Consider the following 19,067-nt stretch of genomic DNA (forward strand, 5'->3'; position numbering starts at 1 on the left):
TTATTTACATAAATATCGGTATCTTCGTTACTTTTGTAACCAAACTAGCGATAACTGCTACTTTTTTCCGCCTCAGAAAAAAAAAAAAAAAAACGTTGTCTCCCTACTGCGCATGCGTGGCCCGGTGTTGTATGAACAAACTTCGGGGTATGAAATATCTTCGGTGAAGAGATTTCATACTTAGATCATCAACATTAAAACACTATTTTTTTTTTTTTTTTTTTTTTTTTTTTTTTTTAATACTAAAAAATCAACATATCAAAGATAAAAATCATTTAACTTTGCCCCCAAAATGATTATTCAGTGCTTCAAAATTGATATTCCATATTCGTTTGTGAGCATGCCATGGTATTGAAGGCACCCGGTGTTGTGTTATTTGGTGTCCCATCGTCAAAAGCTGGCGCTCTTGTTTACAAACACTGGTCTCTCGTGAACTGCGCATGCTCAGACCAGTAAGCAAAGCCCTGTACAGTCTCACAAAGCTTTTTAACACATTAAGAGTTGCTGGAAAGCTGAATCAGACATGCAGTTCCACCATCCTCGCTGTTTCTAGAATGACACTCTGTACATATAAATACAACTCGTTCAGAGTGTCGTTCTAAAAGCAGCGAGGATGGTGGTAGTGGTACTATATGTCTGATTCAGCCTTCCAGCAACTCTTAATTACGGTTAAAAAGCTGGTCTGAACATGCACAGTTCACGAGAGACCAGTGTTTGTAAACAAAAGCGGCAGCATTTCACGGTGGGGAAGTCAAATAACACCACACCGGTTCAGGCGTTTCTAGTAATACCATCCATATGTAGGTATGTGAAAATGTGTGGTTTTCAGGTTTTGTAAGTTTTTAAAAATACAGATAATGAAAATTTGAATTCATCTATGTTTTTCTAATTTTTTTTCTATTTTTCTGTTATCATGCCCAGCTATGCACCTTGTTATACGTACACCACACCATCACTGTGTAACACCCAGCTCCAACACAACTGTGTCACTATTAATTATTTGTCACTCTACATTTATGGATTTGATATTTTGTTTACAAGTTTGCAAGGTGCCCCCCAAACACTATTAGAGTGTAACTCTGGAATTTGCAGGATTTCCCATGACCATGACTTGGAATTACAGTAAGGAACTGTACACTTTTAATAATTATTGTGGTGGTCTTTGTTGTTCTCAGTACAAAAATGGATCTAAAGACAGTTTGGGTTCACTTATTACTCAGTGTTACTGGGAAGCAGGCTTTTATTATTTGCAGTATTGGAAATTTGTCGGGTATCAACCCCCAGGGCAGCCACAACAAATATCACACTGAGCTAAAATCCATACTTACTGATGTGGCCCTTTATCCACTGCACCATGGCATCATGAAAATATTTGCTGTACAGTCATGCCGCATAGTCTTTTATTACCTTATTGCCTTCCTTCAGGTGGTGGAGCATTCGACTGTCAAGATGACATCACCCACCAGTGAGATGCTTACACTGCTTGGGGAGGCCCAGCAGATTGAGGCCATGGTGACACAGGTGTGTGTGTGATTGGATTTTACCAATAGTTGTAGTGTACGGGCTTTAAGTTGATCTTATATTGTCTCTTCGCCATATTTTATCCAAATTATTCATAAAATCGTGGATGTTCCTTGCTTGCAGCACCTTTACTTTCAACTCGTTCCAAGCATCAAAAGACTGTATGGGAAACTATACTTCCTAATGTTGTTTTTGCACCTACTCTTCTCTATTTTCATCCATTGCATTCAAAACTTTAACTGATTTAAAGCACTGCTATCAAGTCTCCTCTCTTCTGCCCTCATAATGTCCAAGAGTCTGCCCTCACAGCTGTAGTGTATGCCCCCAACTTTATCTGTACTGTAATCTGTATGTGGATTAAGTGTGCTGTTTCAACAGGTAGCCATCTGCCAGGGTGTGGCCAGCAGCAGGGTGACACAGCAGGACCTTCATACAGGCAAGGGCCATGTGTTGACTGAGGGGGACGTGGCCAAGGTCTCATGCACCACCTATGCCATCACTGCCGGCACTTGCCGAGGAGAAAAGGTGTTCACCAGTTCCCTTTAATGTGTACCATTGCTTGATTGTAACTGCATATTATTATGATCATTGTATTCATTTTACAGTGAAGAAAGCAGGCCAAAAACAAAACAAAATGATTAAAAAAGGGAGCATGCTGCTACTCCAAAAAAATTACAGAAGCAGTTAGCAAAAGAATGATGAAATCTGGTTGGAAGGCTGCCCAGATGTTGCCTTCTTAAAGAGTTCAAATTGTAAAAAGAAGGAAAAACAGACCTGGCTGCTCCAGAGATTACCAAAGAAAGAGATGAAAAATGAAGATGTTGGTTTACTCTGAGTAAGCAGGATGGCATAAAGATGAGCTTGAGTAGCCAGTCTTATGTAGCAAGACAGCAGGGGAGGGGGAGCATGTAGTTATCAAGTTTAGAGAGCAATGAACTTTTGAGATGTCTTAATAGCTAGCTTCACCACAGATCAAGACTGGTAAAACATAAGTTTTTGTTTAAAGGAGGATAATGAAAGGGTATGATGTTGAGGAGGAAGAGGATAATTGTTCAGGGATGTAAAGGAAATGAAGTGTAATGGAGATGTTGGGGATGGTGATAATGGCAATATTTTAATTACAGGGGCATGAAGTAAAGGGAGTGAAGATCACAGTGAGTGACCCTACAATAGGAAGCTGGGAGAGCTGCTTGACAGGGGCAACCGCTGACTCACACAGACTCATCTTTATCCCCAAGGTAAGATCTATCAATCTGTCTCACTGTCTATCTGTGTATTTCTATATTTATTTATCTCTCTCCATCTCCCTACAGGTAGTCCTTGAGTTACAATGGGGATTGATTCTGACAGACAGGTTGAAAGTCACATTGGTTGCAAGTTGTAATTCACATTAAAATAGTCATGCCTCGGTTTACGAGTTTAATTCGTTCCAGAATTTTGCTTGCATACCAAAACACTCATAAACCAAATCGAATTTCCCCATTGAAATTCATGTAAATCCCATTAGACCTAATGTGTTCCATATCTAAAAAAAAAAAAAAAAAAAGCATGTTATTTTATCCAGAATTAAAGTAATTTTACTAACTAATAGCAATAATAAATTTTATAAAACACAAATCAATGTGTTATGGTTGTTACAGAGACTCCTGCAACCGCTAATTACGTTCTAGGTGTAGGCTTCTCTCCGGGATTTAGAAGCCGCAGTTTCCCTATTCTCAAGGCACTGGAACTACGATTGACCACCAGCGTGAAGCTAACCCGAAATATCATCCGAGATGAAGAGTGAACAGGAGTCAGTCATGTTCAGGAGGGCATACAAGCCACTGAGGCTCGTACCCTGTTCCTGTTGCGAGCATAGCATCCGCCATTCCTGTTTTTTTCTTTGCAGCACCATCCCTTTTAAGCACAAAACCACAAAACAGTCCATAAAATTATGTTTGCAAATACGTGTTAAACACGCGTCGTAACGTTCCTCCTCCCTTTCTCCTGCCTTCACCAGCAGCGGCTGTTAAGTAAGGCAGGCTAGAGAAATTTTAGGGTTGTCACCCGTTCCTTATAATATGGATTCATTCTATATTGGAGAATGGGATGTTGCATTCCTTATTTTTTTTAGCTCAAGGTGGCAACCCTAACTGAGACTATTCCCATTGTTCTCCTCTTTGAGCACTCTCGTCTTGCGGCGAACAAAGGGAACCCACACTCACGTCTTCGACTTGTATAAAAAAATACGCCAGTCCTCATCAAAAGACCAACTTGGTTGGCTAGGCTGACGTCAGCCAACAGAGTCGGTCTATCGGCATCCTCCCCTCCCATTCATGAGCCGTCACCCGGCAAGGGTCTGTGGTCCCTCATTGGAGGGATGTAAGCGTTTGACCCCGATGGCCTTCATATAGCCCGTGTCCCCACCCTTGAGGTGGCGAAAAAAAAACATACAAACAGGATGCTTGTATACCAAGTCACCGCTCGTAAACCAAGGCATGTTTTGTGAATTTCTTTTGCTCGTACAGTAAATGAAAACACTCGTTAACTAAGGCACTCGTAAACTGAGGTTTGACTGTATAAAAAATAATATTATTCAAATGTCCTGATGTGGATAGAGCAACATTGTCATGTCTACTACCCTCCCCTCTACCTTCATGTCACTTCTTTTCCTCCAGCACGAGAAAGGAAGCTGGCAGCCGCCCACCCAATACTATGATGTGAAAGTTGCTAAAGTGAAGACCAAAGGTGGCAGGGAGAAGGCTGTGGCAGCAGTAAGGAGCAGCAGCCAGCCTGAGCAGGAGCAGCAGCAGCAGGGTCTCACTTCTAATGATGCATCTCCTGCCAGGCAACCACTGATCATCACTGGTAAGCTTTTATTTATATTTTCCTTCTTAATTTATATTACTATTATTATTGTGATTGTTATTTTCATTATCATCATTATTTTTTATTTATTTATTTATTTATTTTAAGTAAAGAAGGTAGACCAAGGGCTGAAAAATGTATAAACAATGTCCACAACCTGCTGTCTCAATAAAAAGTAGATAAGGAAGACACTCTGGGCCAGACTAGGTCTTAGGGCCAGCCACAATGTTTAAGATGAGACATCTGTGTTTTGTTGAAAAACAAATTTCACAATGTCAGATTGACAATTCAACTAGATAATCATTAAATATGAAATGAGACACATCAAAAAGTGATATTTATGATGAATCAATTAACAACATTGTACCACATCTGCACCTCATAACTAGAGCAGATATAACTTTTTATATATTTATCATTATATGGAGCCTTCTTCAAGGGTGGAGGCCCTTGGCCAGTGCCTGGTGTTTCTAGTCCATCCCTGCTGCTTCTGATTTCAGACGTAAGAGTTGAGTCAGGTGACAGCCCCGGCCACAGTGCAGGAGAGGAAGAGGACAAGACCTCCAGGAAGGCAGCACTGGTGACACGTATGGCTCAAGTTGGCACGCAGATCTTCCCTCTGCTGCCCGGTGCCAGGCCAGTGCCACAGGCACAGGTGAAGCCACCGGTAAGAATTAGTTACACCACTCAAAAATTCATCTTGGATAAACTTTCTCCAAACTCAGTATACAAATGTATGGTTTGTTCCATTACTCAAGTTGTGGTAGCTGGTGGGACTGAGCTGGAATTGATTCCTTTGATTCTTAGAAAGCTACCTTGTGACTGAGCTTGGCTAAATACTGCAAGAGAATGTTTAGCTAATTGATGGTGTTGGCTGATGACAGGACTGCGTGGTTTTTTTTTTTTATTTTTTTTTTTTTTTTATTTTTTTTTTTTACGTATACACCTATTGCGCCAGTAGGCTTGCTTGTGGGGCCTGGATGGTAGTCAGCCCCACCCTGTCATGGCGCAGGCAAATGTTTATAGTGGCGCCATCTTCTCTTGGCTCATGCTGCCCCCCAGAACTCATTCTTGATTAATTTGGACGGTTTCCTCTAGAGTCTGGGTTGATGGGTGGTCATCAGGACAGCATGTGGGTAGTTTTAAGCCACTCGGCGGTGACTGAAAAATCCGAGGTGGTAGCGTGGGGATTCGAACTTGCATCATCCACCACATGGTGAATGTGGGCCCAGCACGCTACCACTCAGCCACTGCCGTGTGTTTCTCTTTCACTCTCACTCTCACTTTCACCCAGGTTGCTGAGAGGTCGAGAACAGAATCACCTGAGGTGGTTATGGTTTCTACATCTTCCCCTGCCACCAATGCTCCCACACTTGCCTCTGCCAACCTCACCCCTGCCACCACTACCACAGCCTCTACCTCCACCTCCTTTTCGACTCCTGCCACTGTCAGTTCCAGCGGCTCCGTCCCTGCTCACACCACCACCCCTGGCACTATCCCTGGCCCAGCCCCAGCCACTCATCTTCAGGCATCATCTGAGTCACATGGCATCCCTTTGGCACACAGCGTCACTCAGCTCAGCACTACAGTTGCCAAGATTGCTGACAGGGTTGAGATGCTTCTTGCTAAGGTGGGTGAGAGAAGGGAGTAACTGATTCATCTGTTCACTTATCTATTTGCAATATTTCCTTTTTTCATGTTATATGAGGCAGGCCAAGGGCAAAAAGAGATTTAATTAAAAAGATCCTTGCTATTTATTGCCCTAACAAAATCTAGACAAATTAGACACAGGGAAATAAAGTCATTAAATAAAGTCAGGGCTCATGGAATAGGAGGGAAGGTTTATGATTGGATTAGGGCGTGGATTAGCGACAGGAAACAGAGGGTTACCATTAATGGTAAAAAATCCGAATGGGGTAATGTTACCAGTGGAGTTCTTCAAGGTTCAGTGTTAGGCCCACTTTTAGTCATTATCTACATCAATGACATAAACAATGGGATAACATAGGTAAATTTGCGGATGACACCAAAATAGGACGCACTATTAGGACAGGGGAGGATGCTACACCACTGCAGGAGGACCTCAACAAACCGTCAGCTTGGTCAGAGAAATGGCAGATGAATTTTAACATCACCAAGTGTAGCGTACTAAGTGTAGGAACACACAACCTATTACATGGGTATAGTTTAGACTCCACAGTGATAGGCAGGGCAGAGTGTGAAAGGAATCTGGGAGTGTTAGTGAACTCTGACTTAAAACTAAGGAAGCAATGCATTAGTGCGAGGAATAGGGCTAACAGGGTATTAGGCTATATTAACAGGATGGTAACCAACAAAAGTGCAGAGGTCATCCTCAGACTCTATTTAGCATTAGTTAGATCACACTTAGATTATGCTGTCCAGTTTTGGTGCCCACACTACAGAATGGACATCAACTTGCTAGAATCAGTTCAAAGGAGGATGACCAAGATGATTCAGGGGCTTGGGAACCTCCCATATCAAGATAGGCTGCATTATCTCAATTTACATTCTCTAGAAAGACGAAGAGTGCGAGGAGATCTGATAGAAATATTCAAATGGGTCAAGGGTTACAACAAAGATGATACAAGTAAAGTACTGAGAATTAGCCAGCAGGATAGAACATGCAGTAATGGATTTAAATTAAAAAAGTATAGATTTAGGAGGGAAATAGGCAGGCATTAGTTTAGTAATAGGGTTGGGGGGAATGGAATAGACTCAGCAATCACATAGTGAGTGCAGGGATGATAGCTTGTTTTAAGAGTATACTTGATAGCTGCATGGACGAGGATGACAGGTGGTAGTGGGGGGGAATCTGGAGCTGCCCTTTGTAGGCCATTCGGCCATTTGCAGTCTCCCTATGTTCTTATGTTCTTATGGGAAATGCTAAAATTGATAACTTTTGGTTCAAGAGGTGGTATGTTACACTTCTCTTCCCAAAATTAAAATTAGCTCTACTTAAACTTTTGGCATGCCTTCTAATATTGATACAAGGATTTCTAGGTTGAAGATCAAAATTTGCTGTCACATAAGGAGAATGGGCTAGAATGACCTTTAACCCCTTACTGGCGGAGGATCTATATATAGACGTTTCGAAATTGGGACTTTTTGTCGGCGCGTCTATATATAGACGTTTACACTGATACAGAATCTAAACCTTCATTTAAATATATCAATATACATATAACCAATCAAACTTAAATAACATCTATATATAGATTCAAATGTTTGTTCAGTTTTGCGGCAGAGTCTATATATAGACGTCAATCTGGACTGCCCACTTGCTGGGAATCTATATATACACGTATGGAAGAAGGTCGACAGCGTCTATACAGAGACGATTTTTTTTTGGTAGTACATACATCTGCCCTGCTGCCGGGAAGGGGTTAAACAGTCAAGTTCCTCAAAACTCAGTTCTGACATTCATTCTTTGTATTATTTATTACACATACTTTAATTTCCTGAACTGCTTGGTTTTGGCATTTACTGAACCATTGTGTTGATGTATGTAATAGCCCCAGTGTTACTAGAAGCCTTATTTTATGTCCCTTCTGTGCTGTCTTGTTTCAGGTGGAGAGAGTGGAGGTAAAGAGTAAGGCAGAAGCAGAGGGTGGCTGTGTCCCCGAAACCCTGATGGCGTTGGCAAGTGGGCTGGTGGAACACAATAAGACGCTCAAGACACAGCTGGAGGAGGCAGAGAGGAGGCTGGGCGAGAGTCAGGCGGCACAGACCTCACTGCTCACCATGAATGCTCAGTATGTGTGAGAGAGAGAGAGAATCAACCAATGGGTGATCAGGTTTCTCTTGCCCTATACCAGTGAGGGTTCAGCTGGGACGTGAGAGACAGGCAGCCTTTGTTTTGATGATGTGCTCCGAGCTCACGCCAAATTTCAAGCTATAACTCAATCTTCAACTGATTCTCACTATCCATCTCGATACTGCCGGACAGGTGTCATATATTCAAGATTTTGGTCTGATTTCCAGATATTTGTCCGGAGCCCTGAAAGCCTGAAATTTATCTGATATCTGAACTATAGCGTTCTGATTTATAGAGGAGTAATTGTACAGGTAACTCTCAATTTACGCAAGTATTGTGTCCTTGAAGAGGTCGCGTAAATCAAAAACAATGTAAATCAAACAAGAGGTAGGTTTCTATCTAAAAATAAATATTCACTTCATTCAGTGGAGAGAGAGAGAGAGAGAGAGAGAGAGAGAGAGAGCGAGAGCGAGAGCGAGAGAGAGAGAGAATATATATCCATATCACTGAGATATCCACTCAGGCACTCGGTCTCAGCCTCACTCGTGTGAGGAAGAAATGAGGGACACCATGAGCGACTGGCTAGTAATGGTACCGTACCGGTACCGAGCAGTCTGGTACCAGTACCATACCGTATAACTGGTACCATTAGCACTGGTACCTGCGCACACTTATTGTTGAGTAGCGTGGCAGTGTGGGTACTGTATTGTTGTTCAAGTGGCGTGCGGGAAGAACTGAGCTCAGCTGTGTGGCCAAGGCGCCGTGCGAGTCCAGTTGTGTGAGACATCTGGTGGCCACTCCATAAAATATCGCGTAGAAGTGAAAAAACGTGTAAATTAAACATTTATTTGGATTTTGGACCCTGCATTATTTGAAAAACGTGTAAACCAAACTCACGTAAATCGAGTTTCCTGTACTAACATTTTTTTATTTCGTATGAACCTTATACATGCATTTTATTCTGATTATGTGTGTGTGCATGTGTGTATGCATGGGTGTTGTCTGTAATTTAACCTGCACTGTTTACTTTCAGACTTTTGGAGGAGAAGAGAGAGATGCTGAGAAAGGAAGATGAACTCAGAAAGAAAGTGGACGAAAAGGAGGAAGAGTTGAAGGAAGAAAGGAATCAACAGAGTGAAACTGAAGTAAGACAATACATTTTTTTCCATTATTTTTGGCTCACTCTGCTTGTGTTGAGGTTAATGAGGGAAGGTGTGCTGTACATAAGGAGTAACAGTTTTGTATGTATTTTTATTTTGGAATGTCTTTAGGATAGTAATTTACTGGATCTTATGAGTCACCATGTGTAAGGCAACTGGTCTCTTGTAGTCTGCTCAGGTCCTTATGTATTGGTGTGTATGGATGGGGAGGGAGGATGGTGAATAATTGGATCTCAGGAGCTACCATATGCAGGTCTACTAAACTTTTGTAGTCTCTGCATCCATATGTATCCTTGAATATTGACTAGGAAGGCAGATGGTGAATGACTGACTTCCAGGAGCTCGATTGACTGGCCTCTTGTTGTCCATTAATATCCTTGTGTATCCTTGTATATGGATAGCAAGGGGAAAAGGTGAATAGCAGGTTCTCAAGAGCTACAATATGCAGAGCTACACATCATAATTTATAACCTTGTGTATCCACCAGCCTGGTCTGATGCCAAAGGAGGTTCAGTCCCTTGTCAAGGCAACTCTGAATGGTCTGTTCCGCACCATGGCCAGCGACTTCAGTGAAGAGACTTACTACAGCCAGTCACAGGTTTTCCAAACACTGCGATCTGGATTTGAGGTGAGCTGAATATTCACTCTGTTTCTCAACTAGTCAGCCAGTGTTTTGATTATTCAATATCTATCAACCCATAATATAACCTCTGACCTTACCATCATTTTCTGAATAGGAGCGAAGAAACTTTGTGTCTTTTAATGCCTCATAAACTTATTTAAATTCTCCACCTAAAAACTTTACACTATCATCCAGACATCTCTCCCCTATTCTTTGATAATACTGAGCAGTCTTCTACACTGCATTTATTGGTTTGCCCTTAACTCAAAATCTCAACTGGAAACTTCTTATCCCATGCTAAATCTCTAAAACTGTTTGTAACATTCATATCCCCTTCCCACTCCTCTTTTTCAGGTTTTCTTCATTTCTGTTGATCCACCTCACCCTGTCCTCACCCCCACCCCCCTTCCCTTTTATTTGATTCTTATAAACCCTCCTCACAACATCACCATTCTACTTCCTTATAGCATGTTCAAATCATGGCAATGAACTTCACTCTACCCATTCTACCAGTCAACCCACTATCCCCCTTGCCCTCACATTCATATCATAACTTCTGTACATCCCTTCATCACTTACTACGGTATCTCGTCTTGTTAGTTGACTGCTCCACATTCTACACCTATTGCTCTCACATTCATACCACATTGGTACACCGCTTCCTCGCTCATACCATCCAGTCATCTTGTTACAGTGTCATTTCTGCTACCCATATCTTTGTTGTGACTCATTCCATACCCATGTTTCTGAGGCATAGGTCAAGGTTAACAGAACTACACTACTTCTTAATCCTCTTTTCAACTTTAGACTTCCCTAAGCCTTTCTTTAGGTTTTGCATTCACTTCCAACCAGTTTCCTAAAACAATTTCCTGAGGATACTCTTTAGATTTTGCATTCATTCCTGACCAATATTTTCAGACAGCTTATTCCTCCTTTGTTGAAGACCTTGAAAAGATGACAGAAGGTGAAACAGAACAAGAACAAAAAGAAAAAGAGCAAGAAGAAGAAAAGGGGCAAGAAGAGGAACAAGAACATCAACAGCAAGGAAGAGAAAATGAAAAGAGAGAACATGAAGTAGGAAGAGGAGAAAGAGAAGAGATGAGATGAGAGAAGAAATGAATGGAGATAGAAGTTCAGGTGAGGAAATATTTGATGACTTATTCTGAAAATGTCTCAACGTAAATTCAATCTCCACTTTTTATCCCCCCTTGAGCAAGGGGAATTGAAGTACGTATGTGGTGTGTGAGGTCCCAGCAGTACTCATAGATTGGTTAAATGAGCTCCAAAGCTGCCTCTGGGAGGGTACTGGCTGGCAATTATGAGTCCAGCTAGTGACCAGTCATTGGTGAATTATACACACAAATACACATGTAAGAAGTTTGTGATGAGCCACATATACGAACACACTACTAAAACTAAACAATGGCCAAGTAAATTTAGAGAAAATTATGTTAAGTAATACTCGTGTCTGGTTTATATAATTTTTTATTTTATTTTCAGAAGTCAACCTGCACTTTATTATGCAAACTGGAGAGTTTAGTTTTGTGTTACTGTCAAATATGGCAGAGGCGGCAGCGTGACTGCTATAGTGACTAGGCACCACTGATAGGGTGGAAATTCTAGCAACCAAGACCAGAAGCATTGCTTAATTTCTTGAGACCCTAACTCCAAACAGAAGACCTGGCAGCCCTAACTACTGATCTGGCGGAAGCAACCAGCAGCAATGGTGGCTGGCAGAACTTTGCTGAAGCACTGGCTGCTGCTGTCATGTTGTTGTTGCCCTGTGGAGGAGGACGGCTGCGAGCAGTCATACTTTAGCTGTGGAAAAGAAACAATAGCTACTATAGAAAAAGAAGTCTTCAAAATCAGCCAGGAAGCAGTCGTACTTAAGCTGTGGGAATAAAAAATTAGTTTAATGACAAAAGAACTCGAAAATCAGGTGGCCACAACCCAACACAGTGGTGGCCGCTTGGCTCATGGGCATACAGAGCATCAAAACCTTCGGCAAGCCTCGTGGTGCAGGAGAAGAGTGGAGAGTGAGGAAGAGAGAGAGGAAGTAGAGGATGGGCCAGTTCTTTTTCCACTCTGCTCTCCCTCACCATCCACACTCCTCCTGCTCTATGAGTTGCTGCCCTTGAGTCACAACCATTTGAGAGTATGGCAAGATGAAGAAGAAAAGGGAAAATGGGGTGCTTTACTCAAAACTTGCTGTGACTCAGTTGATCCTTTCTGCACAGTAAGAGCACACAACTTTAAGAATATAAGAGAAAAGGGACAACATACCAAACCAAAGCTGCAGTGCAAAACAAAGGTTGCATATATTAATCCCTTGGTACTCACATTACTAGTGAATGTTATGCCAGCCTCACAGCCTGGCAGACACACAGGGACAGGAACTCTGGAGTGGCAGAGTAATCCTGCTGGGGAGGTGCGCTCATGGTACTCCCATGCTGTGCATCTTTCCATTGCTGAGGGACATGAGAATATCAAAATTAATACCATTATTGCCACTGTAATTACAATCACAAAACAAACAAAAAAGTTATAGATGTGGGTGAGTGAGTGGGTGGGTGTTAAGAAAAGAGAGTGAGCTATGTATGTGGCTGTGGGTATATGAGGCGTCTAGAGCTCGAGGGGCGAACATGCCAACATGGCGAATTTTGAGTTTTCGCCGGTTTCCGCTAGATGGAAGCACTGTGTAACCCTCTGTGAACGTGAAAATGGAAAATCAGTCTCTATGGCACAGTAGAAGGGTGGTGAGAGTAGTGTGATTTTTGCCTGTCTGCAGAGTGTATAGAGTGGGCTGTATCAGGGTTTTAAGGGTGAGGAGCACTAGTAAAACACTCATAAAACACCTAAATATGGAAATTTGTTTTGAAATTTAAACTGGCAGTTAATTACATCATGTTCTTTTAATTTTCTGAGTTTGGATTGAATCGGATAATAATCATGCATTAAAACAAAAACACCCTTGTTTTTTTTTTTTATAATTAACACAATTTCATACAAACAGTGATTCCATTGAATTTTTTCTAGCTGGAAACTTTCTATTGATGTATGATGATATTGCTAGGTGTGTTTTTCATTATGTTTTTGCTATACTTGACTTTGAAGGCCTGTAGCTCAAAACTAGGTAATTGGCTTGTTTGCCCCTTGAGCACTAGACACCTCATATATAACATACTGTGGGGGAGACATCCTGTGGGATCCTGTGTGCTGTGGCTGAGAGAGAGAGAGAGAGAGAGAGAGAGAGTTCAAAGTAGCCTTATAAAATGGTGTATTACTCAGAGGTAGTTTTATATGCCGGGAAATGCAGTATGTACATGGTCTTAGTTATCTACTGTAGTTCAAGGGATTCTTTATCACCTTCGATCAGTCAGTCAGTGGGGGCATACGCCTGGGGGCACATCACCTCGCCAACCCAACAACTCCAAACCCAGGGGTTCCTTCGGGCAATTCTCCCTGCAGGCCCCCTTCCCATCCCACGTACCTAACAGCAAGATTTATCAACTTACTCAAGCCTAAAACTCTGTGGGCTTCCCCTTGCCCTCCCTCACTCAAGGTTGTCTCTTACAGAATCAACCCAGTGAGCAGGGTTGGCTTCTGGTAGCATGCCACATGGCTAGAGTTGGCACTTGGTGACCAGGTAATAGGCCACAAATCAGCCTCATTGAGTAATCACCAATTTGACACAAAGTCATTCCAGCAATATCCCGGGATTCTGTGTAGGCACTACCAAAGGCATCAATCTGCCTCTCCAGGTCACTATTCATTGTCCATGTCTCACAGTCATAGAGTAAGACAGGGAGCACATGCAGCTTGAAGATTTGGATCTTAATCTTGCTGCACAGGTATCAACAACACAACATACTCATGCTGCGCGATTTCATAACACCGTGGGCTAAGACAATCTGCTGTAGAACTTCCTGGCGAGACCCACTGTTGTTCTGAACTGCGCTACAAAGCGCTGCACAGCCACACTCACTGTAGGACATGAAGAGGGTGTATTCTAACCCAGCAGTGGTGGCTGTCACGGCTAGCCAGCCACAGCTGCTGTCTCAGGTGTCAAACCCCCTCCCGCTGTACCCCATGGTGGCCACCACCATCACCACCATGGAGAACCCCATGGCCCTGATGGACAGCCTGGTTCACAGCGGCAATTTTGCCTCCCATCCACTCAGCTGGTCACCGGCACACCGCCGCTACACTGCAGCCAACACCACAGCTGCTGCCCTGTGCCAAGAACATGTCCCCTCTTGGTGGCCAGCCAGCTGTCACTGCTGACATTGCTGCTGAGCTAGAAAAGAATGTGAGTTGACGGCTCTGTCCACAAGCTCAGGACGACATGACTGCTGTGGCACAAGTATAATCATATTGCCACTGTCGCCTTCCTTGCCCACCCCCAGAATGTCCACGCTGCCCCCAGCCACAGCTACTGCCAGTCACCCCCCTCACCCTTACTACCCCCAAGCCAAAGCCTCCTTGGCTGGTGCCAGCACCACAGCCAAGGTCACCAAGCCTGGCCACCACAAGCCTAAGCCTCCCAACATCCCCAATGACCATGCAGGATGCTGCCACTGCCACTGGCCAGAAATAGTCCAGGGGCAATAACTCCAGCTCTGCTGGCCTGCTGGCCAAGGGTGGGGAGCTCTGCCCTGTATTCAGTTGACCTGTTGGCCATGTAATGTTGTGCAACGTTACACAGCAAAGCTAACAGGTTGCATCAAGATAGCAGCGTTAGCTAAACATCCCTTTAAGTTGTTATGCCAGGCGAAGGCAGTGTTTGTAAACCAAGGAGCTGTGCTAGTTATATGAGTGTGGCCAGGGTCAAATCTATGAACATTATGTTCAACTCTGATAGCTGCTTCCAGTAAATGGTCGCCTATAATGGCTGCTGAGGAAGATGTTGGTAGCCATCTTTGTTACGCTCAGGTGATCCACTCTCCAGTGAGGCTCACCCCCCATCTGTGGGAAGTCGCCCAGCTAATGGGTGAACTGAATGGGCCCTGGGTACCGATTAGCGATCCCATACAGTCAATGCAAATAGTTTTGTGGATTTGAGTTTTGCACCAATTACAACAGTCCCGATTAGGCACAAAACTTGGTGCACCACTGTTGTAACTTACAACGGTTTCTTCTTTTCATTATGTTGAAGACTTCACCACAGCATATATAGACTTGCTTAGGTGTTCTGGAGAGACATGTGCAACTGGCAATGAACTGAGTCACCAGTTGGGCAGAGTTCTTCACTACCAAAACAGTCACAATGCTGTTTACATAATTTACAGGAGCTGTGGATGACCAAGACTTGCACTTCTGGCAGAGAACTTCCATTGGTACAGAAGTCAAGCATTTGGGATACTGTTTTTGACCCCTGCCTCACAATACTGCCTCATTTAGAGACCTAAAACTCAGCTGCATGATTGCACTATCTTCCTCACATGTGCAAATCACTGGTCCTTTTCAAGATAGATTTCAATGTCAATGCTACTTCTTTACTAAACTGTGCCTCCAAATTCTTGACTTAGCATGAAGCAATATTTCTCTAATTTCAGGGGAAGATAGAACCTTCAGTCTCCTGCTGCAGTGAAATGTACCAGTTCCTGAGATATAGGGTACTGATTTTTTGTTATTTTCCTATTTAATTTTTTGAGTTTTAATATTCATTCCATTATAACACTTTACTTTGTAATATTTAAAGTTGTTAGAGGAGTAGAGGGAAAAGTTTAGTGATCTCAAACAAGTCCATAACTACCTTGAAGCAGACAAGGCAGCTGCCTCGTCTCGCACCTCCTCTCCCCCTCGCCTCATTTAACATGCTGCTCAATCCACCCCATTTCTGGGGGACTTTGTCTTTGCACCCCAAACCTCCCTAACAGGACTGTGTTTGCCTTGTCTGTTTTCAGGTCCTGGTTATGGCCCTTTCCAAGGACTGGGAAGAAGCATCCACATGTGTATTGTTTGCCTATTATTTGGTTTCATGTAATTATGTTGATTGTCCTATAGATCTATCAGCTGCAGTCTCTACACATTCTTATAGTTACAAAAATGATATCACTGAAGAATCTTATGTGAAAAACTGCCAAATGTACATATCTTGAAAAATATATTGACTCATATTAATAAGTGTTTCAATACAACCTGCTGCATCACATAAGAATGAAAAGTCAAGTGGAATAAAGTTTTAAAGCTTAAAACAGATACAAACAAAACAGAAGTTATAACTTGCTTACCATTCTGCTGTGTCAAGCCAGTGGGCTGGAAAACATCTTTGTCACAAGTCTCTTGGAACTCCTCCAGCTTTCTCTTCTTGGCGCGAAGGGCAAGTCTGCTGCAGCCAAGGGCAGGGCTGCTCCAGGCCGTGGTGTGGAGGGCTGAGTCTGTGTAGAGGCAGCCCAAGGGTCCCTTCATGTCATTGCTGGGTTCACCATCATAGTTTCCACAAAGTCCTGTCACCTCTGCATAATACACGTCGGAGATCTGCAGCATGTCAAATATCAACATTAGAAAGATGAGCCAAGGCACTTTCATAGTAAGGCCATTTTTTTTATTATGTGCTCCATCAACTTCTTCAGGTTTCTATTTAAAAAACTGTCACTTGACCGCAGACTCACCCTTATCTCAACTGTATGGCCCACCCAGACCAGTACTCTCCCAACCTCCACCAGCTGGCTGTCCTTTAGACGGTGCACCACAAACTTGTCACTTTCACCACTGAATGGTTCCTCGTTGACCTGCGGGAGGGAGAAGGGGGAAAATGTTTGACAAGCTCAGTATTAAATTAAGAATAAGAAATGGGCTTCCTTGCCTCCAAAAAATATTGAAGATAATCTAATGGCCATGAGGAGTAAAAAGAAGACTCTGCAAGTCATGTCTTGCATAGAACTGATAAGATCGAACACCAAACTACCAGTATGGCACCCCAGGAATTGTAAAACAAGTCAGGGCTGACAAAGGTGATGGACACTGGGGGAGGCCTTTGAAGATGGTGGCAGTGTTCACCTAAACTGTACAGTGAAATATATATCTTTTGTCTGGCATTGTGAGTTTTATTAATGCCAAGGCATCAACTTCATGGGATGATATCCAGATAAAAGAGAAGGGTTAGTGGTCAGTGATTCCATTTGCTGTCAGGAAGGGGATGTTTGGTCATCATAGGGAGCAGGCAGGCATGGCTGATCGGGTAAAAATTGAGACCTGAATCATACTCCGTTTAATCTGTGTTATTAATGGGTTCACACAAAATTTCATTCAACAAATGTTTTTTAGGAATGTAGTCAATTCAGTGTGGAAGTCGCTTGTACTAGTATGTGATCTTATGATGCACGTCAGTGGTAAGAAACGCCATATTTGGTAAGCTTTTCAGTACCCAGAGAGTAGTGAAAGCCAAAGAGTGATGAACCTGCTTAAAAATCACTGAAAACATCTATAACAAGCCAGTATCTCAGATCTTGTTATGTCGAGCCCCACCACAGAATAAGTCCAGATGAGGTGAATTCCTATAAGCATAGCATGATAAAAAGTTGGGATTCATTAGGCCTCCAAAATTTACACAAAAACTTTCACAACCTACCATTATCTCCGATTTTGTTACGTCGAGTATCAGCGCAGATACAGGCCAGCTGATGCGAACTTCCCACTGGTCGTCAATGTAGCGGGCCTGTACAGCCACTTGTAGGGCCTTGGTTGAAGGGGAACTAAGAGGAGCAATGTGGATGGCTGCAGCGGTCCAGCAAGAGGAGGGTTCAAACTCATGCACAAGCCCATCAAAAGTCCTGATCTGTAAAATATAAATAATGATAGTAATAATAATAATAATGATAATACTAATGATGATAATAATAATAATAATAATGATAATAGTAATCATATCATTCCAACAAGAAGCACCACAAAAGCTGTAAAAAAAAATCCATGGGTGAAATTAAGGACAAGATCCGACATAAAAAGAGCAAAGTGCAAAATGAAAGTAGAAAATGTCACATACTGTTCACTTTAAAATAAATATAAGAAAATAATCAGTGCAGAAAACACATACCATGCAATATTGTTTTTACAAATGAAGCAGCTTGAGGGCAAAGATAAATAAAAACAAAAATGGCCACTTTGCACTGCTCTCCTAAAAGAATGTAGAGATGGGTGGCCAAAAGAGATGTGAACTTTTGAAGGAAAGGTGTATTGATATTCTCTTGAAAGAGTTCAAGGCGGAGACAGAAGGAAATACAGAAAACGGAAGGCTGTTCCAGAGTTTACCAGCAAAAGGGATAAAACAATGAAGATGCTGGTTAACTCTTGCACAAGGGATTTGGACAGTTTGAGGATGAGCTAGAGAAGAAAGTAGAGTGGAGCTGGGCTGTGGGATGGGTGGAGGAATGCAGTTAGGAATGCAGTTAGTAAGTTCAGAAGAGCAGTCAGGATGAAAATATGAACACAGGGAATGTGCATGTGTGTGTTTGTTTCAACATCTCACCGAATGCGTCGACAGGTAGCACACTTTGTCGAGGCTGCTACTGATGACATCAAACACGTCTCCTTGGACATCACTTTTGGTAATCACATCTAGGGATTCAGCAGGCACAGAATACACAAATGTTCCATGAGCACCTGTCATCCTCAACTTCCACTCATTCACCTTCAGATTTCTGCAAAAACAGTGTGAATTTTATTGGTTAAATATATCACTGTACACTGAACAGTTGCCACACAGCAAAATGTCCTGTAAGGCCTGCCCCTTCCTCCACCCTCTCTCCAGGATGGTGTCACCCTTAACTTCAGCCTCTCTTCACATGCAGTTATTTTCATATTGAAGTCATCTTTTGTATTCATGTCAACTTACAGCAAAGCATCAATAGAGATCAAATTGTTTGACTGGGAAACTCTGTCCCTCACGACGTCCACCACAGTCAAGTCCAGGTTATCGATGGACCAGGCTAGGAAGGCTTCAATGTTGTCGATGATGTCCTGAGGTCAGAGAAGGAATAACTATTAAATAATAATATTTCTTTCTAGCATATTAGCTTGTGTATAAGTTGTTTTTTAATGATTTTTAAGGCTTGGCTGTTACTCCTCGTATGGAGTATGAATCTCACGTGTGGGGGGGCTCCACTCACACAGCTCTTCTGGACAGAGTGGAGACTAAGGC

At 42.6% G+C, this 19,067-nt stretch overlaps 2 protein-coding genes across 5 annotated transcripts in view; one reads left to right on the forward strand and one right to left on the reverse strand.

Moving 5' to 3' along the window:
* The window catches only part of LOC126983942 (mucin-5AC-like), a 21,662-nt gene extending 5,611 nt beyond the window's left edge, over positions 1–16,051 (forward strand). For 2 of the 4 annotated variants that reach the window (XM_050837178.1, XM_050837181.1), the window contains 11 exons: positions 1,426–1,521; positions 1,900–2,046; positions 2,646–2,759; positions 4,179–4,368; positions 4,869–5,035; positions 5,663–5,998; positions 7,957–8,141; positions 9,177–9,288; positions 9,791–9,931; positions 10,844–11,062; positions 15,481–16,051. In XM_050837178.1, coding sequence (XP_050693135.1) covers positions 1,426–1,521; positions 1,900–2,046; positions 2,646–2,759; positions 4,179–4,368; positions 4,869–5,035; positions 5,663–5,998; positions 7,957–8,141; positions 9,177–9,288; positions 9,791–9,931; positions 10,844–11,032 — 1,677 coding nt within the window. In that variant the 3' untranslated portion in view covers positions 11,033–11,062; positions 15,481–16,051. The remainder of the gene's footprint in view (positions 1–1,425; positions 1,522–1,899; positions 2,047–2,645; positions 2,760–4,178; positions 4,369–4,868; positions 5,036–5,662; positions 5,999–7,956; positions 8,142–9,176; positions 9,289–9,790; positions 9,932–10,843; positions 11,063–15,480) is intronic. The other 2 variants (XR_007736301.1, XM_050837180.1) reach the window with 2 other exon arrangements.
* The window catches only part of LOC126983940 (hemolymph clottable protein-like), a 38,636-nt gene continuing 30,963 nt past the window's right edge, over positions 11,395–19,067 (reverse strand). The window contains exons 32-38 of the mRNA XM_050837176.1: positions 18,762–18,886; positions 18,396–18,567; positions 17,499–17,705; positions 16,540–16,659; positions 16,159–16,405; positions 12,266–12,393; positions 11,395–11,743 (exon numbers count right to left, since the gene is read on the reverse strand). Coding sequence (XP_050693133.1) covers positions 11,615–11,743; positions 12,266–12,393; positions 16,159–16,405; positions 16,540–16,659; positions 17,499–17,705; positions 18,396–18,567; positions 18,762–18,886 — 1,128 coding nt within the window. The 3' untranslated portion in view covers positions 11,395–11,614. The remainder of the gene's footprint in view (positions 11,744–12,265; positions 12,394–16,158; positions 16,406–16,539; positions 16,660–17,498; positions 17,706–18,395; positions 18,568–18,761; positions 18,887–19,067) is intronic.

Source organism: Eriocheir sinensis, chromosome 55 (assembly GCF_024679095.1).
Source record: "Eriocheir sinensis breed Jianghai 21 chromosome 55, ASM2467909v1, whole genome shotgun sequence".
Lineage (NCBI taxonomy): Eukaryota > Metazoa > Arthropoda > Malacostraca > Decapoda > Varunidae > Eriocheir > Eriocheir sinensis.